This window comes from Mobula birostris, chromosome 25 (assembly GCF_030028105.1).
Source record: "Mobula birostris isolate sMobBir1 chromosome 25, sMobBir1.hap1, whole genome shotgun sequence".
NCBI classification, from domain to species: Eukaryota; Metazoa; Chordata; class Chondrichthyes; order Myliobatiformes; family Myliobatidae; genus Mobula; species Mobula birostris.
Genome location: NC_092394.1, coordinates 43,660,012 through 43,686,456, shown reverse-complemented (window position 1 = coordinate 43,686,456; position 26,445 = coordinate 43,660,012). Strand labels below are relative to the sequence as shown.

The 26,445-nt window shown below is 39.5% G+C and overlaps 1 protein-coding gene across 5 annotated transcripts in view; it reads right to left on the bottom strand.

Moving 5' to 3' along the window:
* Positions 1–26,445, bottom strand: part of pom121 (POM121 transmembrane nucleoporin) — a 66,111-nt gene that overhangs the window by 26,523 nt on the left and 13,143 nt on the right. For 3 of the 5 annotated variants that reach the window (XM_072243248.1, XM_072243250.1, XM_072243251.1), the window contains exons 5-11: positions 24,453–24,624; positions 21,142–21,239; positions 19,464–19,543; positions 16,655–16,779; positions 14,494–14,596; positions 13,695–13,874; positions 10,124–11,971 (exon numbers count right to left, since the gene is read on the bottom strand). In XM_072243248.1, the coding sequence (XP_072099349.1) occupies positions 10,124–11,971; positions 13,695–13,874; positions 14,494–14,596; positions 16,655–16,779; positions 19,464–19,543; positions 21,142–21,239; positions 24,453–24,624 (2,606 nt within the window). Of the gene's footprint in view, positions 1–9,481; positions 9,643–10,123; positions 11,972–13,694; positions 13,875–14,493; positions 14,597–16,654; positions 16,780–19,463; positions 19,544–21,141; positions 21,240–24,452; positions 24,625–26,445 lie in introns of those variants that run through there. The other 2 variants (XM_072243253.1, XM_072243249.1) reach the window with 2 other exon arrangements.

The window sequence follows — 26,445 nt, the reverse complement described above, 5'->3', positions numbered from 1 at the left end:
ATTGGCTGACTGGCAGGAGGCAAAGAGTGAGCCATTTCTGGTCGGCTGCCGCTGACGAGTGTTCACTGTTGGTACTGCTTCCTTTCACGTTACATGTCAATGATTTGGATGATGGAATTGTGAGTTTGTGGACAATAGGAAGATAGATGGAGGGGCAAGTCGTATTGAGGTAGCAAGGAATCTACATAAGGACTTAGACCGATTGGGACAATGGGCAAACAGGCAGATGGAATATAGTGTAGTGAAGTGTATGGTCATGGACTTTGCAGGAGGGAATAAAGGCATGGATTATTTTCCCAAGGAGCGAGAAAATTCAAAAATCAAAGGAGCAAAGGTACTTAGAAGTCTTTAGACAGTTTAACTGGCAAAACTACAGGATAACTTGCAAATTGAATCAGTGATAAGGAAGGCAAATACAATGTTTGTATTCATTGCAAAAAGACTAGAATATAAGAGCAAGGATGCAATACTGACGCTTTATAAGGCAATCATCAGATCACACTTGGAATATTGTGGCAACACGCATCAAATTTGCTGGTGAACGCAGCAGGCCAGGCAGCATCTCTAGGAAGAGGTACAGTCGACTTTTTGGGACGAGACCCTTCGTCAGGACTAACTGAAGGAAGAGTTAGTAAGAGATTTGAAAGTGGGAGGGGAAGGGGGAGATCCAAAATGATAGGAGAAGACAGGAGGGGGAGGGATAGAGCCAAGAGCTGGACAGGTGATTGGCAAAGGGGATATGAGAGGATCATGGGGCAGGAGGCCCAAGGGGAAAGACAAGAGGGGGGGAACCCAGAGGATGGGCAAGGGGTATAGTCAGAGGGACAGAGGGAGAAAAAGGAGAGAAAGAGGAAGAGTATGTGTATATAAATAAATAACGGATGGGGTATGAGGGGGAGGTGGGGAATTAGCGGAAGTTTGAGAAGTCAATGTTCATGTCATCAGGTTGGAGGCTACCCAGACGGAATATAAGGTGTTGTTCCTCCAACCTGAATGTGGTTTCATCTTTACAGTAGAGGAGGCCGTGGATAGACATATCAGAATGGGAATGGAATGTGGAATTAAAATGTGTGGCCACTGGGAGATCCTACTTTCTCTGGCGGACAGAGTGTAGGTGTTCAGCAAAACGATCTCCCAGTCTGCATCGGGTCTCCACAATATATAGAAGGCCACATCAGGAGCACAGGACACAGTATATCACCCCAGCCGACTCACAGGTGAAGTGTCGCCTCACCTGGAAGGACTGTCTGGGGCCCTGAATGAAGTGTAAGGGCATGGGTAGCACTTGTTCCGCTTACAAGGATAAGTGCCAGGAGGGAGATCAGTGGGGAGGGATGGGGGGGACGAATGGACAAGGGAACAAGGGAGTCGCGTAGGGAGCAATCCCTGCGGAAAGTGGGGGGGGGGGAAGGGAAAGATGTGCTTAGTGGTGGGATCCCGTTGGAGGTGGTGGAAGTTACGGAGAATAATCTGTTGGACCCGGAGGCTGGTGGGGTGATAGGTGAGGACCAGGGGAACCCTATTCCTAGTGGGGTGATGGGAGGATGGAGTGAGAGCAGATATGCGTGAAATGGGGGAGATGCGTTTGAGAGCAGAGTTGATGGTGGAGGAACGAAAGCCCCTTTCTTTAAAAAAGGAAGACATCTCCCTCGTCCTAGAATGAAAAGCCTCATCCTGAAAGCAGATGTGGCGGAGACGGAGGAATTGCAAGAAGGGGATGGCATTTTTGCAAGAGACAGGGTGGGAAGAGGAACAATCCAGATAGCTTTGAGAGTCAGTAGGCTTATAGCAGACATCAGTAGATAAGCTGTCTCCAGGGATAGAGACAGAAAGATCTAGAAAGGGGAGGGAGGTGTCGGAAATGGACCAGGTAAACTTGAGGGCAGGGTGAAAGTTGGAGGCAAAGTTAATGAAGTCAACGAGCTCAGCATGCATGCAGGAAGCAGCGCCAATGCAGTCGTCGATGTAGCAAAGGAAAAGTGGGGGACAGATACAGAATAGGTGTGGAACACGGATTGTTCCACAAAGCCAACAAAAAGACAGGCATAGCTAGGATCGTGCCCATAGCTACTCCTTTAGTTTGGAGGAAGTGGGAGGAGCCAAAGGAGAAATTATTAAGAGTAAGGACTATTGTGGAATATTGTGACCAGTTTTGGGCCCTTTATCTGAGGATATGCTGGCATTGGAGATGGTCCACAGGAGGCTCATGAGAATGATATCAGGAACGAAAAGCATGAGTGCTTGCTAGCTCTGGGCTTGTACTCACTGGAGTTTAGAAGACTGGGGGGTAGGGGCAGAATCTCATTTAAACCTATTGAATATTGAAAGGCTTAGATAAAGAGGATGTGGAGAGGATATTTCCTATAGTGAGGGAGTCTATGAACAGAGAGTATAACAACAGAATAGAAGAATATCTTCTTAGAACACAGATGAGATGGAATTTCTTTAGCCAGAAGGTGATGAATCTGTGGAATTCACAGACTGCTGTGGAGACCAAGTCATTGATATATTTAAAGCAGAGGTTGATAGCTTCTTGATTAGTAAGGACATCAAAGATTACGGGCAAGAAGTAGGAAGATGGGGTTGAGAGGGACACTAAATCAGCCATGATGGAAGGAGAAGCAGACTCAATGGGTAGGCCAATTGGCCTAATTCTGCTGTGGAAGCAGAAGTCAGAGTCTCAAGTTAACAGGCAGTTTCCAGCTCTGATAAAAGATTATATATCTGAATATTCACGATTTCTGTCCAAAGTAGCTGCCCAAACTGAACATTTGTATTTTTAAAAATTCAGATTTGCAGCATCTGCAATATTTTGCTTTAAATGAGAGGATTTAAATTGACTTAAAGATTCTAGATTGGAAATCATCTGATCCCTTAGTGCTTTATTTTCTCTTATTTTGCTTATATTTTCTTTAGACATGTAAACATTCCCAATTCAATATTAATCTCTATGGGATGACTAACACGGTAGCCTTCTTGTCCACTGTAATTTTATACAGAGCATTCCAGTTGGACGCATAATGGCCAGTACATTTTAGCCCAATTAAGCAGCTGCCCAATCGGCTGAACTTTCATGGAAACAGTTAAAAAGGTATAAAAAAAAGACAAACTACCATTTAACCGAGTAACAAATTATGTATTTAAATGAAATACAGAGCAAATTAGACCATTAATACCACAATATTATAAAACTGTGCATTAATTCCAAATAGTTTTTGTTGGAATTCATCCAGTGTATGCTGCAACACTCTTTTAATTGACAGTACATTAACAAAATCAGCATAGACACCTAGTGCAGACAATGGACTGCCTTCATAAAATGCTATCAATCGTCATCTTCACTGTAACATTTAAAATGACTGTCGTTACCTTCAAATTCTTTGAAGTTCCTAACTTGTTGAAGTGAGATAGTTTGATTTTCACTCCTGGCCATTTCTAGCATCACCAAGCCTGAATACTTGAATCTGCGGTGAGCAAGACAGCTCCTAACTGTCTTACTGTTTGTTATTTGCCAAATATCAGTGACAAGAAGCACTGCACCTTGAACACAAACATCTGATGCTATTTAAAAACTGCTTGCACAGTGTCTAACAGCCACACAAAGAGCAGTGACTGACATTAGCTAGAAACTGTTCTGCAACAATCTGCTGACCCAATTGAATGGCATAGGGTCCCAAATAAGTGAACAGAATCCCAACTATTTTTTTTATTAGCTTTTGTCCTTAAAGAGTTATCCCAAATAAGCAGCTGCCCTGATTCACTGATAGCCCAATTAACTGGAATCCACTGTACATTATTTTATTGAGCATCTTTGTTTTCATTTGTAATATCTCCACATTAACAGCTTTCCAAGAAAACCACACTGCTCCAGATGAACCTTCTTATAACTATAGAGTGTGATGCTATTGACACGCTTTGAAATTTCATTTCCATCATCCTAAAATCAGAACAAAACAATAGAGGAGATCATTCAACCTGGGTATAGATCTTCAAATCAGCTATTCAATTAGTCCTAATTCTGCTATTTCCCCACATTTGGCAATTTTCAAGTATTAAACAAATGTAGTGGATTAAAATTGTTCATTTAAGACTGCTGTGATTGAATGTAAATTTAAAGATTTTTGGCTTCAATTACACCGGAAAGCTTTACAGTATCTCTCTCTGAAACTTGAGAGACTGGACTTCCCAAGGATGTCTCCCATTCTAAAAAGGGTCAACAATGTGTTGCCATAATTCAACATTGGCATTTCCCTCACTAATAAAATCATACTGTTCCTTCATCCCTAAAAGGCTGGCTGAATTTTCTAGTTCTGTTGTAGGAAAGAGGTAACAATGTGACAGTGAAGACTGGGTACAGTCCTCAGTCACCAGATATCAGGATATTGGATGGAGTCTTCATCCATCTTTAAGTTTAACTGTGTCCAAATTCAGCTCAATTACCAGAATACTATTACTAGAGATTGAATAACGACAAAACCACAAGGACTATCATTCCTGTTATGACAAAATGTTCTCCTGCAACCTTTTTTTTTAACAAAAGTTATCACAAAATTCTGCAATCTATATGAAAATCTTTGAACTGGTAAAATTGTCAAATTCAAATCTAGAATTGACAATATTGAACTAAATACAAGTGATGACCTACTACACACTTTACTTATACAGAGCACAAAATCTCAAGACACCAGTGCCTAACCTGAGATTTAAATTGAGGCTGCAACAGGGACCATAATTAATCAAAACACTTATTGGTAAAGGGGCTTCCGTAACAACCACTGGGTTTTCAACTGAAACTTACAAAAGTACAGTAGCATTGAAGAAACTCCTGTTAAATCACTGACAAATTATTTGCATTTAGAGAGGATGGGGAAAAATAAACTATTTGCTCCTGACATTTTCACTTAGCTTTTCCAAGGAGAATTCAGAGAAACTAATAATGGCAAGATAACAAAAATAGAAAGTCTACTTGACCAAATCAGTCTGTAGGCTAAAAAAAATATTTCAGAAGGTCATCTTATACAAAAAGGTAAACATCGTAGATTTCTTGTAGACAAGAATTCCAATAGCTTTTCTTTAAACCCAAGTCTTAATTTCTGAATCTTTACTTAATATGTTGTAAGTAAAACGCCTCACATAAATCAACAGAACTCTTCAAAACAAATGAGAAAGTAACCCAGAAAGACCAAGAAAAGGCTGATATTTTTAGGTTAATAGAAACTAAATTTAGAAAGACCCTTTCACAGGTAGAAGCCCTATTACAATCTGGAACAGTACTGTATAAAAAGGAGTGTTCAACCTCCTAATGAACAATGCCAATAGTTATCTAGGTTGCAGCACTTCAGCTGCTTGTTCAAATTGTACTTCCGATTTCAAATTTCATCCACCTTTCCGAAAACCAGCTCGGGGCTCCTAATACCTTTAAAGACTTCATACAATTTTCCTCTAGTCTTTCAATTAGTTACTTTAAATTTATGATCCAGAGTTACTGACACAGAGAAACAGGTACTTCTATTTATTCTGCAAGACCTCTAAACTTGACGCACCTGATTAGATCCTCCTGACAGAGGCAATTTCTTTCCATAACTTAAGATTTTCCAATCCTGGCAATATTTCAAAATGCCTTATCGTGATATATATCATGATAAAAACATGGTATTTAACATAGGAAAAATTGTATACACCATGCATAAAGCCTTTCAATTAAAACTTTAAAAAAAAAAACTTTCTGCCACAAGCAAATCTTCAGTCCAACTTGCCAGCTTCTTCAAACCTCACGGGTTTCCGCTCTCCCGATCAAACACTGATCAAGAAAATTCATTTTGAACACATTATAATTGTTAGGACCATTTCCAATTTTCCCACCACTACTAATATGCTCAGTGGCCATAATTACTTGGTCTAGCCCGTTCACCTTTAGCAATTGCACCAAATAAGCAGTCTCTCAAATCCTTTGCACAAGTGAATCTACATAGAATTGCAAGATTGCTAGAAGTTTCATATCTGCTTCCTTATTGATTTTTAGAACCTGCCATACACATTCTCTGAGCTTCATGATTTAGAATTAGAGGACCCCTAAAAGTGTTGTCGAGAAATACAACACAGAAAAACAGGCACCGAGTCTATGCTGACCATCAGCTATCCATTTGCACATTACGTAATTCCCAATCTTTTCCCCCACATTCTCATCAGATCTTCCCCCCCCCGCACCAAATTCCACCACTCATCTACACAAGAGGAGAAAGTTATGGTGGCCAGCTGACCAACCACCCTGCCCAACAACCAATATTTTGCTCTACTGTATTTAGCTTCAAGAATGAATGCCCTCTTTTGTGAAGGCAGACACAAAATATTCATTTTGAACAGGAATGCTTAAATGCCTGAATTTACAGGCCATTTCCCAGTTAGAACAGAAAACTGAATTAAGAGAGTTCAGAGAAAATTAAAATTGTTGTTGGCACACCAACGCAAGGACAGAGGCTTCAAACTGTATTCTATCATTCTTTTGGCAGGATGTATAAAATTCTACCCTGGTTATGAGACCCAAAGAAACAGTGAAACAGGACTTGACTCTAGGGATGAGGCCTGTTACAGCATTACCTTAATGGAGTTTCCTACAAGCTCTTCCAATAAAAAGAGGCAGCATTAAGCTAGATGAATTGTGGGCAAGGCAGATACCAAACCAAACTGCAGAGCACAAGATCCTGACAGCAGCAAAGGCCTAAAGAGTCATATTATGTCTCCTGTGCCTGTAGCAGTAAATGAAATGATACTGAATGTGAAAGAGAGAAAAAAATCCCTCAAGGTGACATACACTCAATGGCCACTTTATTAGGTACACCTGTTCGTTAATGTAAATATCTAATCAGGCAATCATGTAGCAGCAACTCAATGTATACAGATACAGTCGGCCCTCCATATCCGCAAGTTCCGCATCCACGGATTCAACCAACCGTGGATTGAAAATATTCAAAAAAAAATTCCAGTAAGTTCCAAAAAGCAAAACTTAAACTTGCCGCGCGCCGAGCACTACACTGAATCCACGTGAATGAAGTGATATGCAGGCATACCCTGCTGCAGCCTCCCGCCATTTCACAGATCCTCAGTTTCTCTCACGCACTCGTTGTTTGAGCATTGTTCACCTCGAGTCTCGTTCGTTCGCTACTTGCATTGTGAGCGAGAGGAAGGAGTTTAAGGCCAGTAAGGGATGGCTGGCTAGCTATGTAAAGCGCTACAGCCTCAAGAACTTAAAGATCACGGGAGAATCGGCATCGGTTGGTGCCGAGCCAGCATCAGTGTTCCCAGAAGAGCTACGATGGTTGTGTCTGTACTGAACATGTACAGACATTTTTTCTTGTCATTATTCCCTAAACAATACAGTATAACAACTACTTACATAGCATTTACATTGCATTAGGTATTATAAGTAATATAGGGATGATTTAAAGTATACGGGAGGATGTGCCTAGGTTTTATCTAAGGGACTTGAGCATCCGCGGATTCTGGTATCCACGGGGGGTCCTGGAACCAATCCCCCGCAGATACCGAGGGACAACTGTATGGTCAAGAGGTTCAGTTGCTGTTCAGACCAATCATCAGAATAGGGAAGAAACATGATGTCAGTGACTATGATCGTGAAGGGATTGTTGGTGCCAGATGGGGTGGCTTGAGTATCTCAGAAATTGCTGAGATTTTCGCGCACAACACCCTCCAGAGAAGGGGCTCCCAACCCTTTTAGTGCCACGGACTAATACCATTAAGCAAGGGGTCCATGGACCCCAGGTTGGGAACCCCTGGAGACTTTACAGACAATGGCTCGAAAATCAAAAAAACATCCTATGAGCTGCAATTCTGTGGATGAAAATGCTTTGTTAATGAGGTCAGAAGAGAATGGCTAGTGTGGTTCAAGCTGACAGAAAGGCAACAATGACTCAAATAACCACGTGCTACAACAGTGAGGTGCAGAAGAGCATCTCTGAACGCACAACACATCAAACCTTGAAGTGGATGGACTATAGCAGAAGACTACAATGGGTTCTACTCCTGTTCTAAATAAAGCAGCCACTGAGTGTATGCATGCTTTTTCTAACAAGAGCAAACTCTCATCAGGAGAACAAAGCAGCAGTAATTATTCAAACAATCATGCAGGCCATTGTATACTTATCAGCTCTTCAAATGGGCCCTGCCAGTTCGGACAAGCACAGACCTTAATGTCAGGTGGGCTTCAAGGGCCCAGACACAACATCTTTAACCAAAGCCTCCACAGTGCTTCTCCAGATCAACAAAGCTGATGGTGACACCACTGCTCCTTCTCAGTTGTGGCTGAGTGCCTCAACAGGTTGTTCGTTTAAATGAAGAAGCAGACTTCTTACTAGCCGTAGTATGACAAACATCTTTTCAGATGCAAGCAATTCAGTACAAGATTTTTGGCAATAGTATGCTAACCTCATCTGGATCACCAGAAGGTAGACTATAAGATATATATACCTTATTTAACTTCCATCTGGGCGAGTACTACCAACCTTTCCCACACACCTCACTGCTGATGTCATCAGTAAACATTCCTCTCAACCTCTTAATTAACTGGCTAACTTCCAACCCTTAAACTCTAAATTACCCAAATCCTTTTGGGAATCATCTGTCCAAACATACACTCTTTGACCTCACTTTACGACTACATCATATCACCCACCTTTCCACCTGCAAGCCCACTTTTCACCCCGCACACCCCCATCACTCCACCAACTCCTCATCCTCTTAATCAAGAAATCACACCACCTCTTCATTCGCAATCCAAAACACACAGTCCTACCTAACATCCACTTCACTAAAGGTGAACTTGCAGGTCGACTGTGGTAAGACAGGCAAATGCAATGTTAGCATTCATTCTAAGAGGACTAGAGTATAAAAGTGAGGATGTAATGTTGCAAGTTATAAAGCACTGGCGAAAGGCCTTGATAGAGTGGCTGTGGAGAGAATGTTTCCAATAGTGGGAGAGTACAAGATCAGAGGGCACAGCCTCAGAGTAGAGGGGTGTCGTTTTAGAATGGAATTTCTTTAGCAAGAGAGTGGTGAATCTGTGGAATTCAGATAGCTGTGAAGGCCAAGTCCATGTCTATTTTAGGCAGAGGTTGATAGATTCTTGATTGGTCAGGACATGAAGGGATACTGGGAGAAAGCAGGAGATTGAGGCTGAGAGAAAAACTGGATCAGCCATAATAAAATGGCAGAGCAGACTCAATGGGCCAAATGGCCTAACTCTACTTCTGTATCTTATAGTCTTAAGGTCATCATGCATTGGTGAGGGCCTCAGCACACTCAACCCCAATCAACTGACAGGATTTTCATTCTAACCCCCACTCCACTCCTGATCTTAATATTCGCGCCAATTTCCTTTTCTACAATACCATAACCCTCTCTTGAACACATCCATGCCAAATCACCCCAATGATCATAAAGCTCCATCCTCACCTTATTCCTTCTGCTGTGAATGGCAGTACCAGTTCTTTTCCACTTGCAAACCCCTAAGATTTGGTGCCCAGGGCCTACCTCTGATCTTCTTTCTTTCCAATTGTAACAGATCTGAGGAAATTCTGCAGTAGCTTAGGCCTCATTCCTTGTTGAATACCAAGGCTACCAATTGAGCTGAAGTAGGGGAAGCAAATGGCAAAAGTCAGCCTACAGCTGTGGGTAGCACAGCAGCCTAGCGGTGAATGTAAACCTTTTTTCAGCACCAGCAATCACTGATTGGGGGTTGAACTCCCACTGCTGTCTGTAAGGAATTTTTACGTTCACCCTGTGACTGTGTGGGCTTCCTTTAGGTTTTCCTCCTACATTCCAAAGATGGACAAGTTAGGGTCAATAAGTTGTTATGCTGCTGCCAGGAGCACGGCAACACTTATGGGCTGCTTCGAGCACAAGTCTCAGACTGAATTGGTCGCTGACATAAAAACAATGCATTTCACTGTGTTTCCATGCACGTGACAAATAAAGCAAATCTTTATTTTCTTTCTTTCAGTTTCAAGGTCTCTAGTTTATGGAAACACCCCTCAAGAGGGATTATTACACCTGTGCAAAATAACTCACTATTAACGTGGCAGAAGGATAGGTGTGAAGGTACACTCACCTCCAAAAGTAGACTTATTTTCAACTGTATTTGCAGCTCCAAAGTTGAACTGTGGATTACTCTGGTTCTGTGTCCCTTGGTTAGTCAATGAGGACCCAAACATATTTTGAGATGATGATGACGTCGGGGTAGAAGTAGCAAACGGAACAGAAGGGTTTGAAGCACAAAATCCACTCAAGAAGCCAGCTGTAGCTATAGTTGGATTTGATGCTGCAACATTGAAACCACTGGTTGTTTTGGCTGGCTGGCTTGAAGAACCAAAACCTTGTGTAGAGCCAAATATTGAACCAGTTGTACTACTACCTGAACTCTTCGTAGCGCTGAACATTGGAGCAGCAGTGGAAGTGGTGGTTGTACCGAATGAAAAACCTACTGTGCCTCCACCAAAAATAGATTGCTTAGAAGTTGATCCAAATGCAGTCTGAGCTGTAACAGCCCCAAATGGTGGCTGGCTTGGAGTTGCAAATGCAGACTGTGAGGTGGTGCTCTGAAATGCTGCTTTTGTGGGTGTAGCTCCGAAGTTGAAGGGAGCACCAGAACTGCCAAAGGCAGGGGCTTTACTTGGCGCTTGTTGAGCTGCTGTGGCATTAGCTCCAAACAATGACTGACTGCTTGTGCCTCCAAAGTTAAGCTGAGCTGTCAGGGCCCCAAAAGGTGGTGCACTTGTGGTATTACCAAATAGGGATGTCTTTCCTGAGTTTCCAAACGCAAGTGGGAGTGGAGCACTTGAAGTGGTTGATGTGGTTGAAGGTGTTGACACCGAAGGAGTAAAATTCCCAAATATATTCGAAGTAGCTGCAGTGCTTGTTGATGCCTGGCTTGTAACTGCATTTGGCTGACCAAAGACAGGAATGGACAAGCTGGCTGATGTTGCAGTGGCATCTGCAGAGGTCTTTCCAAACTGGAACACAGTGCTTGGTGCAGCAGTAGTAGTAGTAGTTGTTGTTGTTGTTGGGTTTGAACCAAACTGAAATTGCTGCTGGCTTGATAGGTTGTTGCTTAAAGTGGAAGCTACATTCGGATTTGAAGAAACAGTTTCATTTAATCCAAAACTAACTGTAGCTTTTGAGCACTTCACTTCTGAATCAATGCTTGAACTTGTTATTGCAGTGGTGGCCCCAAATTGGAACAGAGGCGAATTTGATTTTGTAGAAGTTGTGGGAGGAGGAGCTTCTTTAAACACTGCTTGAACTGACTGACCAAAATTAAAAGGTGCAGCTGTAGTGGTGGCAGTAGTTGTATCTGTCACTGAGTTTCCAAACACTGGTTTGAATGGAGTGATCGAGGAGGCAGAGCTCAATGGTACAGGTGCTACCAAGCTTACAGGTGTACTAAGTGGCATTCCTGAACTCAACGTTGCTGGTGTAACGGTGCTCTGCTGTGTCATTGGCGGACCAAATACTGGCTTAAACTCGGGTACACTCACAGATGAAGAAACCGTGGTGCTAATCTCTGTTGGGATTGCAGTCACTGTGCTCGACAGGGTAAAACTTGTGCTTGGAGTTGAAGAATGGCCAGTACATGCAGTCACACTCACTTCAGGCCCTTTGCTAAGTTTAGTTTCTTGTGCACTAACCAGAACAGAAACCTGGCATGAATTGGTGGTGGTGGTGATAGCTTTGGGAGCAGGGTTATTGACTGGTGTTAAAGATGATGGGATAATGGAGGAACTTGTGAATTTCAAAACGTCAGCTGCCTTAAATCCTGGAATATCAGCTGTCACTGTTACGGCAGAAGTTGTTGGAGCAGGAATTGGAGATGAAAGCGATAATTCATTCTTGGAAGATTTTGTGGAAGCTTCTGAAGCTTTAACCATGTTACTCGTATTCACTCCATTAACGGAATCTGCTAAAGAAGAAAATTTGGTTACTCCATACAAAGTCAGAGGATATCAAAAAATTCAAAACTACAAACAAAAAAAATGCTTTGCAATCTTTCATTCTCAATGTGCACTATTGCTAGATTTAAAGACCTGGTTCCATGTCAGTTACAAGTATTGATCCAATTGGTTTTCCACCCAAGATCAGTGATATTTAAAAGGTTTCTAGTTCAAATTTCAACTGCTTCTGAAATGCAGATTTTATAACAAATTTGTATCAAAGACAATTGATTTGCAGTAATAGCAAATTGATTATTTTGAGCATCCTAAAATTAACTTGAATACATGAGGTCTTCAAGACTGTGAACCATCAAAATTGAAGTTGAAAGCAGTAATTGTTATTCACCTCAACGATGAACTCAATATCCAGCCCTCCACCACCAATGCACCAAGTGACATTTAAAACTGCTTCCAACATTATCAAATAATAGAGGGTACCTTACAACATTATATCTTTTCAAAATCTGTTTCCAACACTACTTCACAAAAACTCACCTAGATTCTGCTAGCTTAATTCCATTTATACCATCGTCACTGGGAACTACTTCACCCAAATTAGCCAATCAAAACCCTTCATGATTTTGAACACATTTCAAATATCATTTACCCCCTCTCTGCAATGAATGCAATTCGATTTTCTCCTACCTCCACACAATGCATATTTACCCATTACTACTAGAATTCTTGTAAATCTTGTTGGGACACTTTCCAAGCATTGCCCTTCAGATATACTGCAGACAACATTCCAGATGAGCTCTAATTATGGTTTCACAAAAATCTGGCATCCTTTCCAAATTGTTGTAGTCTTAGATGCAACTTTTTTTAAAAAAAGAACCAAGGACTACGTATGCCTCTTTAATAGACTTTTCAAAGTATTAAGGGCACACATACCAACGTCTCTGCTCTCATGCACCCATTTTAACATTGATTACTGTCTGCGAACTTCAATCTGTCCCTTCAATCTCGCATTTACAACCATATTAAGTGTATTTTGCAAGATAGGAAGAGTAAATTAACTATTTTGAAGGCAAGTTCTTTTAATCCCCACAAGGACCAGAAGTTGTTTTGATCAACATGGAAAAGAATCCCATTTTGAGAGAGTAAATACACTTGCAATGACATGTCATTAAGTCATGACTGGATCCAAGCTAGTAAGCAGAAAAACATAATTAGGAAAAACACCTCAAATAAACCAGATTCTTTAACAGAGAGTGAAAACAAGGCTCAATAAATATAGGAGGAAGATGTTACAAGATTGCTCAGATGACAGCTATACATAGTGACAATTGATTTAGGTGGTGAGATTAGAATTGTTCCCTTATATAACAACCAATGACAGCTTCAAGATCAGCTCTGGTTTATTACAGTCAAATGCACAAAGAGGTTTGCCATATCACCAATGCCAAGTTAGAGACACTTTTATGCCACATGCCTATTAGAAATGTGCATGACTATACAAACTAATTCTACTTTGCAACCTAGCACACAAGAAACAAACAGTATTACCTGCACATTCATGAGCTTAGCTAAATAATTCCGGAGAGAAGATAAAAATCTCTACTCACAACTGGCTCAATATATCTGATGTATCCTGGACTACTCTGTTGGTATTTAAATTTTCAATGCTAACCCTTAACTTTGACTGAAGGCAAAGTAGCTTTGACCAGTTAGCACGTGCCCGTTAGTACACACCTGAAGTGGGAGAGTTGGTGTGGCCCTGCATCATCTTCAAACTGTCCAGCAAGGGGTTTGAGACTACGGCAGAAATGGAAGTGGAAATGGGAGTTGAGTTGGCAGAGCTTTCCACTGCTGGGGTAGTAAATGTTGACACTGAGGGCACTGTCATCGCAGGCTCCAATGGCTTTGAAGGCTCTGTTAATACCAAAAAGCAGTCTTAGTAACATTTTTAAAAGTTTATGAATTTTATTGTGTGACAAAGGAAATGCTACACAGTTAGATTTATTTTAAAGGATGGTGGTTGTACTGTTTCTGCATCAAAATTATTAGTTATATTCAATTATAGGAAATATTAACTTTAAAAGTATTTTGAGCCCCGAGGCTATCTCATTATCCACAGATAGAAAGGCCTTTGCTTTTCGCAAACAGGCTTATCCAGAGAATGACTGGCTGAGCTGCTATCCTCCATTCAACTTTACCTCAGGATACACAAAGTAACTTTAAATGAGTAATTTAGATATTTGCAAGTTTTATCATTAAGAGATCTGAAAATGTGAGTAAAGCCAAATTATAATACTTTTGATAAAAATCTAAAACTGAAGTATTTCACTTAGCAAAACAGCTGAAACCACAGAGAATTTCACAAACAGCCACTAATGGTTGTTTCTTATGCAAGTAGTGACACATAGCATATCTTGATCATAACACGAAAATTAGGAAGAACTAAGTCACAGGATAATACATTTGAACAATTTACTTACCTTACTGTACAAAACATATAAAGATGCTCTTCGCCAGTAATATATTGCCTTACCTTCTTTCTCCTGCAACACCTTTTTAATCCTGTCAAGACGTGCTTTCTTTTCAGAGTCCATGTCTTCTGCAGTAATTGTGTACCCAATTTCTATCAGAGGATGCTAAAGCAAAGTTTCAATTAGCAGGATAATCTTTCATTAATTTACTTTCTCAAGAATTTGAAAGAAAACCAATTTACGTACATGACATAAAAATTATGCTAAAACTCTTTCATTTCGAAGCAGGCACTTGAATGCCATCTTATAATCCCAGTTGAAAACATTATGATATCAGAGAACTATGGGTTCATTGCCTAGTCCTAGACTGCAGCAAATAAATTACACTGATATTCCTGGGTTGTACAGAGGGATAGGGATAGTTCTGGAATTCTATATGTTGAAGAGATATTACAACAACAGGTAAATCCATTAAACTGAATGCAAATTATCCAACAACACACACAGTATAAATGGAAAAGAAAGTTCTCCCAATAATTATCCCACAACCACTAGTCATCTGCCTCATTTGTTCATTAATGGACTTGCTTTCTCAAAATTTGCTACAACATTAATGCAAAAAACTTAAAAGTAATTCTGTGTATGGTTAAAAGTAGCAGAGTAGACTGTAACCTAGAAATTTGGGCTAAGAATCCAGACCACGAGTTCAAATCTCATGTCTTCAGAATAATTTCCATTCAAATTAAATAATCTCAAGTTTAAGAAATATAGCAGTAAATAATGTACTGTTTCTTCAGTGACATTTACACTGTATTCCTTAGTACAACAATATGTCAATTTAACAGCAAACTACATTATTGTCTGCTTCACTCATGTTTTTAAGGGAATTAAATGTAGAGATTAAGTAAATATGAACTGTAATCTCAAACTTGTGAGAGGTAATCATCCAGAAATGCACAAAAACTCCTCTAGGACTTTACTGGTTTAACGCAGTTATTTTTATAGGTTCGAGTCTAGAATCAGGGAGGCAGTGTTTCAAAATACTGTTAATCATTCAAAAACAGTGCAAAGAAGAAATTTTCTCCACGTGAGCGAGTAAATTTTTGGAGTTCTTTTGTTATGAGGGCGGTTGATGCTCAGCCTCTAAATACATTCAAAATAATAGAACAATAGTTGTTTTATATAAAGGAAATTGAGGCCACTACAGAGATAAAAGCTTTAGAACGATCTTGCTAAATAGTGGAACAAGCATATAGGGGGCAAGTGGCCTAAACCTGCATCTATCCCATCTGTCTGCTCAAAAGGTCTACCTGAATCCAAGAACACCAAATGCAAGAACCACCTGCAGGTTTCTCTCACAAGCCTCAACTTGAAAATCTATCATTCCTACATCATTTACGAGATCCCATCAGGTAACTAATTGCTCAGCCTTAAAGGGGGTGCATTTCACCCAAAAGATTGCACAGGTTTAAGCTGGTAGCTCACCACCATATTTTAAGGGCAATTGAAGATGGCAAAAAAATGGTGGCAGTATTAATGACACCTATATCCCCGAAGAAAATAAATAAAACTCCAAAGTGCCTGGAGAACAATTATTCCTCATAAATAAATATAATTAATATATTATATAACCTTTTAAGACATTTAACTGTGACATTTATTTGCAGAAATACACAAACTACACAGATAACTAGATTTTGAAGGAATAGGAGCAGAAAATTTAACCTTCTACTAACCAGCTGTTCAGAAAACAATACTGAACCTACAAGGGTAATACAAAATATCATACATTGTATTTCCCTATTCTCTGTAATATATTCAGGGAACTACTCTTGAAGTTGAGTAATTACATTTTAGAAGAACAATATACCTTGCCTGTTTGAAGCAATGATGAGATAAAGTTGGAGTTATGTTGATATTTTAAAAACCATTCTTAATTTATCTGTAAATGTTTCTATACATATTGAGCAAGTATTTGTTACAATTTATAACTACAATCATAATCTCACTCAACATCAACACATGCTCTTTTCAGCTGCTCATGATAAATAACTAAAGAGCAGAAATGATAATGCACTTGTTATTTCTAATTGCAGCTGACTGAAATAACTACATGCAAGTCAACTCCAGCACCACACCTGCTCAAAATATTTTTGGTTCTAAGAACTGTTTTATCTCACTTAACTCCAATTAGCACAAGAAATGTGCAGTACGATACTCTACCATTGTAAGTTGATCTCCCTTCCGTTTTGGCAGAAGAGGAATCTTCCGTTTTCGCTTCACATCACCTTCCAAGGGAGAAGAATCTACTGTTGAAGGTGAACATTTTGACGACGGAGTTACTGTTTCTAAAAGAAAAAAAGTTTTACTGCAATAAAAGCATAATCCAGAATCTGACTGCAACATTTTCTATATATTGTTACTGAAGTACTCCAGGAGAAAAGCAACAGTACTTTACAAACCCAAGCCACACTTAGCACCACCTACCAATCACAATCAAAAAGATAAATTTGACTGGAAAATTAAGCTTGTGGCTCTATTTAGTTGGATAACAGAAAACCAAATCCATTTCTCCAGGGTAGTACTGCCGTTACTAATAGAAGTCTTATTTTGATAGACTACAGCTGTTTTTATGCAGGCTTTAAAACAAAGCAACAAAAGTTTAAAATGGACTCTGGGGGATATGCCAAAGCCTCCCTTGTAATCAGAGGCCCCAAAAAGGGACAGATAAAACGACTTTAAAAAAAATATGAGCAGCAGAACTTTTGGCAGCCTTTGGTGGCACATCGAATCACTGGCACTTCTGCGGATAAAGATGTTTCTTTCTTTTACTCTACATAAATTTTGATCCATTTACTGAAAATGATGGTGGAACACAATAACTTACTTCGGGGAAAGAAATCACTAAAAGAGAGAAGATAAAAGACACAGCCAAGGACACACTCTCACATTTCCAATTTGAGCACATATAATAAACACTACTGAAAATTTGATTAGCCTTTCCTTTGAGTTGTATTACTGTTATTGCTTCCTGGAACTGAACCTTCTTTTAGTTATTCCTGTATTCCAGATCCAAAATGATAGTCAAAGTTACAAAGTCCTTTCGTTGCATATCTAATTACTGCAATATGATTCATAGAATCGACAAGCCATTTATTTATGTTAAATATTTGTCTATATTTAATTAAATCACATCTGCCAATTAACACCTTTTAGTTCACTCTACAATCCCTGGAGAATCTTTTTAAATCCCATTGTCCTGGCAATTGACCCATTGTCAGCAGCAAACATGGCAAATTTGCATTCAGTTTCTGGCATTTAGTCACTGCTGTCGTTACAGTGCTACTTTCAGCAGAGCTCAGACGTATTCAAAAATCAGTGCTTGTCAATGATGTGAATCCCTTAAATGTTTCTCTCCCCCCCAAGTATTTTCAACCACTGCTCAATTCCTTTTCGATGCAAACCCCGTCTTTGTTTCTTAACCTAACTGTTAGATGTAACTCAACCTCTCTCTCAGTTGAGATAGCATTACTTGAGTCTTGCTACTGAACTCTCATTTCAACAAGATTCTGCGTAAATGACCCTCAGGTTTACTTTTAATTCACCATTTCTTACAGAAATGTAAACTGGTTATGTGCAGTTGCCACAATGGCACATTCATCCATTCCTTATGGTATATCCCATGAGTCTGAAGACACATGGTCAATACTTCTAACCAACTTTGCTATTCCTCCAAGCACTTCCTTTCCTACCCTTGATTTTTCCTTGGTGTTCAGACTTTGCCACAGCAACTATGCTTTTACTTATATATATCCTGTCACTCCAATCAATCTGTTCACATGAGATGTGTATCCTTACCAATAAATTGCTATCCAATTAGTTTATTCAAGACAATTCAAGATCACTTAGATAAGCCTTCAAGTCAAGGTTACATCGCATCCATGAAGAGATGGAAGAAGCTTGCTCGGACACTGGAGGGAGTGTCTACAAGTTACAGAGAGCAAATGGAGCCAGCCAGAAAGTCTAATGGGAAGTGAAAGCAATGAGGTTAATCCACTTCAAAAAGTGGTTTGTGGTTTCCACACCAACTTTTCAAGTGAATAAACCCATTCACCTCCAGATTTGAGGATTAATACATGGAGTGTCCATAGATATAGACATCAAGTTTAGATCCATGGTTTAACTAACAGAAAAGCGGTAAATGAAAATGTATTGTCAAGTTTACCAAAGAAACTGGAAAATTCTTAACTTTATCCTTTTACGTGATGTGGGGCTGACTAGCATCTCTGCATAAAAGATACTGAGCTTGGAACAGACTCAATCGTTCTGGTAAAGGATTTAGATCCAGTTGCATGGGATTGACAATATTTCTTAGTCAAAATGGAGTTCAACTTGAAGGCAAGCTTTCCTGATGAAGTCTGTGATAATGAAAGCTGCCGATAGAGTAGCCTAGGTGATTAACTGCAATGTGTTTTGTAGACGACATCTCTTGCAACCACACTGTACCAGTGGAGTTGGTGACTGCTCAGTGGTTACACTCATTCAGCTAAGTGGAGTTTCTGCACTTTACCTCAGAGATAGTGGAAAGGCTTTTGGAAGCTTGATGTCAAGCCTAGCCCAGCCTCTGCAGTCTCAAATTTGGCAGTCAAAAGCCAATCCAAATCCAAGCCAACCTTTCCAGTAAACCTAATCCAGCCTCTATCATTAACAATGTAAATTTCAGGTGAAGCTGAAAACAATAACATTTTACTGAACTAATAAACTTCTTTTCTTCAGAATAGTTTAATGCAAAACTGGAAACTGAAAGCCACTGTGCTGATTATATAGAGTTTGCATGACTAATTATATTAAAATGTTGCATTATAAAAGTCTTAGAAAGGTTTTATACATGGTTAATTAGTTGCTTTCCAATATTTCAATCAAGATTTTTTGCTGACAACCTTCCCTTGACATATACTGAAACTCACAATAAATTGCAATACAATACATAGAAGTGTTCATAACTTAAAATGGTACTCCACTTCCTTCTTACCTTCTTCAATAGACTGGTCTTTTTCTGGCCTGTCCACTCGAACTGGGGTAGAGGCATTTGATCTCTGTACTTCTTCCTCCCTGTGGATAAACATTCTACTTTTAAAGCAATATCCTCATGCAAGCAAAATATGCTTAATTGTTCTACTGTGTAAGTCTGTTGTTTAAAAGGGTGCCTACACCCACTCCCTTGTTTCAAACTTAATTATTTTTTCTTAATTTCTGCGAATATATTACGAGCAGAATATATGAATGAACCTGAAATTTGCCCGCATACATACCCATTTGGATGTTTGGCATCTGGGAGCATTGGTTAATTATTTTTTTGCAGGAATAGTGATAGAATTTCTCTCCCCAGAGAGAGCAATATAGATTGACACGATTGAGATTAACCAGGTCAGCAAAGAATCAACCCTGTGACACACGCAAAATGCTGGAGGAACTCAGCAGGCCAGGTAGCATCTATGGAATACAGTACGGTCAACGTTTTGGGCCGGGACCCTTCATCAGGACCATTGACTCTTCCCCATAGATGCTGCCTGGTTTGCTGAGTTTCTCCAACATTTTGTGTGTGTAGCTTAGATTTCCAGCAATCTGCAGATTTTTTTCTTGTTTGTGAATCAACCCTGTGATCTGCTTTATAGCAGATTTACATGATACACTCATTGACTGAAAAGAAGAAAACTTACTAAAACATGCTTGACGGACTTTAAAAGGATAACAGAAGAGTTTATCATCATTATGACATTGACTAGCAGACAAATGCTCGAATCTCACTCTGGTCAGATATCAAACTTTGAAACATCTATAAACTTGATATCCTATGGAATAAGAACAAAATGCTAGAAACAACCTGTCACGTAGTAACTTGTTCAAAAAAAAATTAATGTTTTAGGTCAATGACCTTTCATCAGGATAGGACCTGATGTCAATGACAGGAGACATTAACTCTTGTTTCGCACTCCTGAGATGCAATTCAGTTTTCCAGCATTTTTCTGGTTTTATTTCAGAATTCCCACATTTGCTAACTTTTCAATTATAACAAGATCATAAAATTGTACAAAAAAAATCAAGCGCGTAACTATCAGGTAATTTGACTTGCACATAACTCATCATGGTTAAGTTACAGCTAATATTGCAAAGATTATGACCCAAGACCCAGCACTACAGTCTCAGGTGATTAATTATGAATAATAACGATACCCTGGCTCTGACCACAAGTTAACGAAAACTAATTTTTTTTACATTCAGTTCAGTTATACAGCTTCAGAAAGTGCAAGACACATGACCAGCACTTTAAAGTCACGTGAGTAACAGAATTTTATCCAGAAAGAATCCACAAAGCACAACCCAAAAAATTAAGTTAATAAAACCTTAAGGAATTTGTCCATATAAAAAACCTAAATAAACAAAATTTTCCCAACTCGCATTTCTTGACGCATATGCAGGTGACAACTTCACAAGTAAAAATAACAAGGACCATTTTCTAAGAAAGGCAGCTTCCTCCTCCCTTCACCACCTCAATACATTGCAACATAGGGCAATGGGTTCATCTGTATAATGCAGATTATTCTCAGTTATGTTAATTTGCAGTACTCATCAACAGTGAAGATTGCAGAGGTGTGTCTGCATCACTAATTAGGTTTCAGTGAATACTTATTTTAAACTTGCACTCTTACCTTATTTTTTTGCCTGATCTTTCAGGAGTTTCAGATCGTGAGGAAGCAGGGCTGGAGAGTGGGGTTGTATTGCGTGCAGAGAGAATGCTTCTCAAGCCCTACAAAATAAACAGAAATTTAATCTGAGTACCTTTGCAAAGATTTTTAAACTTACTTTTGAAAGTGCACGAATTTGTATTCCAATTTACAAAAAGTACAAACTCCTATTCTGCTAACAGAATAAAGAAAGAATATTTGACCATAGTTGTTAAGTGCTTGTGTTGGTAAACATGAGGAAAGGGGATGAATCAATGGGAAAGAGAAAGGGAATTATTTTATATAGTGTGCTTAAGCGAAGAAAGTTCCTGTGGGAAGACAGGTTTTGTGGTAAGGCAAGATTTCTTACAATCAACAAACCACTTTTGAGGTGTGTTCAAGAATGCTAATTAGCTTTCAAGAACTGATGTCTCAATAAAATATTGATAAACATTCTCTTTTCTTCTACCTTCGAGTAAGATCAGCTTGTAAAGCCTACGGCGTTCCCTGGGGGTCAGATTTAAAGGACCATCCCTTTTTAAGTTGGATACAGAGTGCTCCAAGACAGATAGTGTCATATATCTAAGATAAATTAAACTTCCGGAATTATATGCCCACATTGGGAATGAAAGCTTGGGATAGGGACATATCTGAATAGGGACAAGACTCAGACTGGGATGCGATTTGGGATAATGCTGCCGATGCTTCGAAAAACCCAAATCATTGGTATATACACTTCAAATTTTGTCATAGAGCATATTAACACCAAGAATTAGACATCAAATGGGACTGGTTCTGGACCCATATTGCTCATTTTGCTTCCATGGAGCCATTGGCTCTTTCATACATGTTGTATGGGAATGTCCAGGGGTTTTTGGTTTGCGGGGGAAGGTTATCAGTACTCTTACCGAACTAACAGGGGTACAATTACCAATGGACCCCGCTGTACATCTTCTAAATGATGACTCCCACCTTTCCCTTACGGAAAAAACACGCAAACTCTGGCTGGCAGGCCTGACTGCAGCTAAGAAGATTGTAGTCCAGCGTTGGAAACCTCCCCATGATATTTCAAATACTCACTGGCTTCGGCGCTTTTTGGACATTTCTTACCTGGAACTTTCATCAAGAGTAAATGATGCATGACCAAACACAATCTTAATATGGACAAATTTGATATCTAACTTAAAAGATCTTTTGTTAAAATAGGAATGCTTTGTCTGTGTATGTACTACTATTCAGTTGATTGGTGGAGGGGAGAGGGATGGGGGGGAGAGAGAAGTGGAGGGGGGATGATGATGAAGGTTGGGGAGTGGCTGGGTTAAACAGTCAAAATGTAATTGGCAACTGGTTGTATTGAATGTAATTTGTTGATGTTGCAATAAAAAATTATTAATAAAAAAAAGAATGCTAATTAGCCAACAGGTAATTACTCAGATACATCTTCCACAACAATATATGATGCTACTTTGGTTTTGGTAGTTTCATCTGAAAGACAAATGGTGACTCACAAATCAAGAAAGCCCCTTCTTATAGTGTCAAGCAATACTTTGCACCCCCCCACCCCTCCAAGATCCTTCCCTTTAGCCTGATTCATGACATATACTCAGTGACTGCTTCATTGGGTACACCTGCTCATTAATGCAAATATCTAATCAGCCAATCATGTGACAGCAACTCAGTACAAAAAAGAATGCAGACATGGTCAAGGGGCTCAGTTGCTGTTCAGACCAATCAACAGAACGGGGAAGAAATGTGATCTCAGTGACTATGATCATGGAATGATTGTTCATGGCAGGCTTGAGTATCTCAGAAACTATCTCCTTGGATTTTCACTCACAGTTCTAGAGTTTACAGAGAATGGTGGGAGGTACAAAAGAAAAATAGTGAGTTGCAGTTCTGTGGGTGGAAATGCCTTGTTAATACAAGAGGTCAAAGGAGAATGGCCAGATTGGTACAAACTGACAGGAAGGTGAGAGTAATTCAAATAACCACACATTACAATGGTACGAAAAAGAGCATCTTTCAATGCTTAACACATTAAACATTGAAGTAGATGGGCTACAGCAGTCGACGACCATTAACATATACTTTGTGTAGTTGCTGATAATGTAGCAGTTCCTGCTGTTTCACTAAAGTGGCAGGCTTTAATTTATATAGGCTAGCATACACAAACCAGTCATTCAGTTTCAAAGCCATTTTTCAACTTGGCCATTAATGACAGACACAATAGAAATGAAAGCACCAGTCTCAGTAATATACAGTACAGTCCACTAAACCTACAACTCCTCTGTAGAGATCGTTAAGAGAACCAAATTTCTTGGTGTTCACCTGGTGGAGAATCTCACCTGGTCCCTCAAAACCAACTCCATAGCAAAGAAAGCCCAGCAGCATCTCTACTTTCTGTAAAGGCTGAGAAAAGTCCATCTCCCACCCCCCATCCTCACCACATTCGAAAGAGGTTGTATTGAGAGCATCTTGAGCAGCTGTATCACTGCCTGGTTCGGAAATTGCACCATCTCAGATCGCAAGACCCCGAAGCGGATAGCGAGGTCAGCTGAGAAGATCATCGGGGTCTCTCTTCCCGCCATCACAGACATTTACACCAAACGCTGCATCCGTAAAGCAAACAGCAGTATGAAGGACCCCACGCACCCATCATACAAACTCTTCTCCCTCCTGCTATCTGGCAAAAGGCACTGAAGCATTCGGGCTCTCACGACCAGACTATGTAACAGTTTCTTCCCCCAAGCCTGGTCAAGGGGTTGACTCCTCAATACTCAAGAGCCTGGACTGACACCAACCTACTGTTGCCCCCTAGTGTGCCTATTGTCTTGTTTATTATTTATTGCAATGCCTGCACTGTTCTGTGCACTTTATGCAGTCCTGGGTAGGTCTGTAGTCTAATGTAGTTTTTGTGTTGTTTTATGTAGTTCAGTGTAATTTTTGTATTGTTTCAAGTAGCACCATGGTCCTGAAAAACGTTGTCTCGTTTTTACTGTGTACTGTACCAGCAGTTATGGTTGAAAAGAATTCTACATTGTATCACTGCAACTACAAATTAATGCAAATACATACCAATGATACAGGGAGATATTAAAATCCAGGCAAAGTTTACATTTCAGTATATCAAATAAACAGGCAAAAATATCAACACTGATGCCCTTGAAACTGCATGACTATTGTGCCTTTCAAATAGCCCAGCAAAACATTCATTTTAAAGGAAATTAAGGATGCATAATAAATATTAGTCTTTCAGAAACACCCACATTCTATCAACCATTTAAAAATACACCAACCTGGATTTGTCCTCGGGTGGAACTGTAAGAACTGAAAATGGGATTGCGAACAGAACTGTGCTTCCTGCCAACACATATGCTATTCAGTGAACTAATGGACGATGTCCGTGACCGTTTGGAAATGGGGTCATCAGAGCACTGGGAATTGGTGCCTCTCTTTAGTGTTCCAGGTCTGGAGAACAAAAAGTGAAATTTAAAAAATCCTAAGCACACTTCTCTTTTCAGCTCTCACTGTCTTTTTTTTTTAATTTAAAAATTTGTGAGCTTTCATTTCAGTATATCCAATATTGAATGTTAAAATACATTACTTCCACTGTTGACAAATTTTGTTAAGCTTTCAACGCCCTGCCCTGTCTATGAAAATACTGGATTTTGCTGTGCATAGTTCCAGTCAGTGAGGGAATTCCAGTTTGTTCTTGTTTAAGCAACACATATAAAAGTTGCTGGTGAACGCAGCAGGCCAGGCAGCATCTCTAGGAAGAGGTACAGTCAACATTTCCGGCCGAGACCCTTCATCAGGACGAACTGAAAGAAGAGCTCGTAAGAGATTTGAAAGTGGGAGGGGGAGGGGGAGATCCAAATCTCTTACGAGCTCTTCTTTCAGTTAGCCCTGACAAAGGTTCTCGGCCTGAAACGTCAGCTGTACCTCTTCCTAGAGATGCTGCCTGGCCTGCTGCGTTCACAGCAACTTTTATGTGTGTTGCTTGAAATTCCAGCATCTGCAGATTTCCTCGTGTTTGCGTTCTTCTTGTTTAAGCCTAGATAGATTGTTTGTGAATAATCAGAATTAGAGAAGCTATTTTAGCATCTCAGCTGCTACATGAAATCCCTGACAGATCAATACATTGAACCTCATTGAACACTGTTACCTTGCTGAAAGCAGCCCAGAACATTTAATACCTGGGGTACCTTACTCAACTGTAAAAATGTTCTCATTTTAAAATGCCACTTAAAAATGAACGATCACCATTTGATTAGGTGTGATTTTACAAAATTCTCAAGAATTAAAGATAATTTGGAAGAAATTTACATTTTCTACAAATCAATATATTTGAATACAACTCCAATTTAATTCCAAAATAGAAACTAAATGATTTTCTTACAGATGAAGAAAAAACAAGGTCTCTCAACAAATCCATGTCAACAAAGAGGATTCTGGTTAATTGACCCATCAGTTAATCGGGGCAGCCACTATTTGGGACAATTCTTGAAGACCAAAATCTAATCAAGAAAAAAGCCAGCATTCCTTTTGTTTATTAGGACACTATGCCGCTTACTTGGGGCAGCAGCCCATTGCTGAACAATTTCTAATTAGCATCAGTTGTGTACACTTGCACTTAAAAAGCAGCAATTTTTGTCACTGATAGATGTCGACAAATAAACAGTTCAGATGCCTGAGACATCTGGGAGGGATAATGAAATTATTTCACTACTTCAACAAATTAGGAACAAAGAATTTGAATTTATTTTGAATGTTACAATGCAAATGAAGTTTGGAGGTTGAGGTTGTCGACTGCATTGTTTGAAGGCAGTCCATTATCTACTCCAGGTGTCTGCACTGATTTTATTAATTTACAGTCAATCAAAACAAAGCGGTATCCTGTCGATAACTATTAGGAACTAATACACTGTTTTAGAGTGGTGTAGTAATATTGGTAGTGTTCTAGTTTGTTCGGGATCTCAATTAAACTCGCAATTTGTTAGTTAAACAGTAGTTTGTCTTTTTATACCTTTTTATTTCTTAGAAACTCTGGTTAATTGAGGCAGCGCTTTACTGGGCCAAAATGTACTGGTTCTGATGTGTCCCAATTAACTGGAATCCACTGTATACCAAAAAAAAATCACTTTTCAAAACAGCATAGTACATTGAGAAGTTATCAAACTTTCCATAAAATCACTTTAGCCATTTACCTTAATGTGGGCAAGTTCTAGTCATTGGACTTCAAACTTGTTAATACACAATAACAGTCAGAACAGATTTTCCCTCAATCTC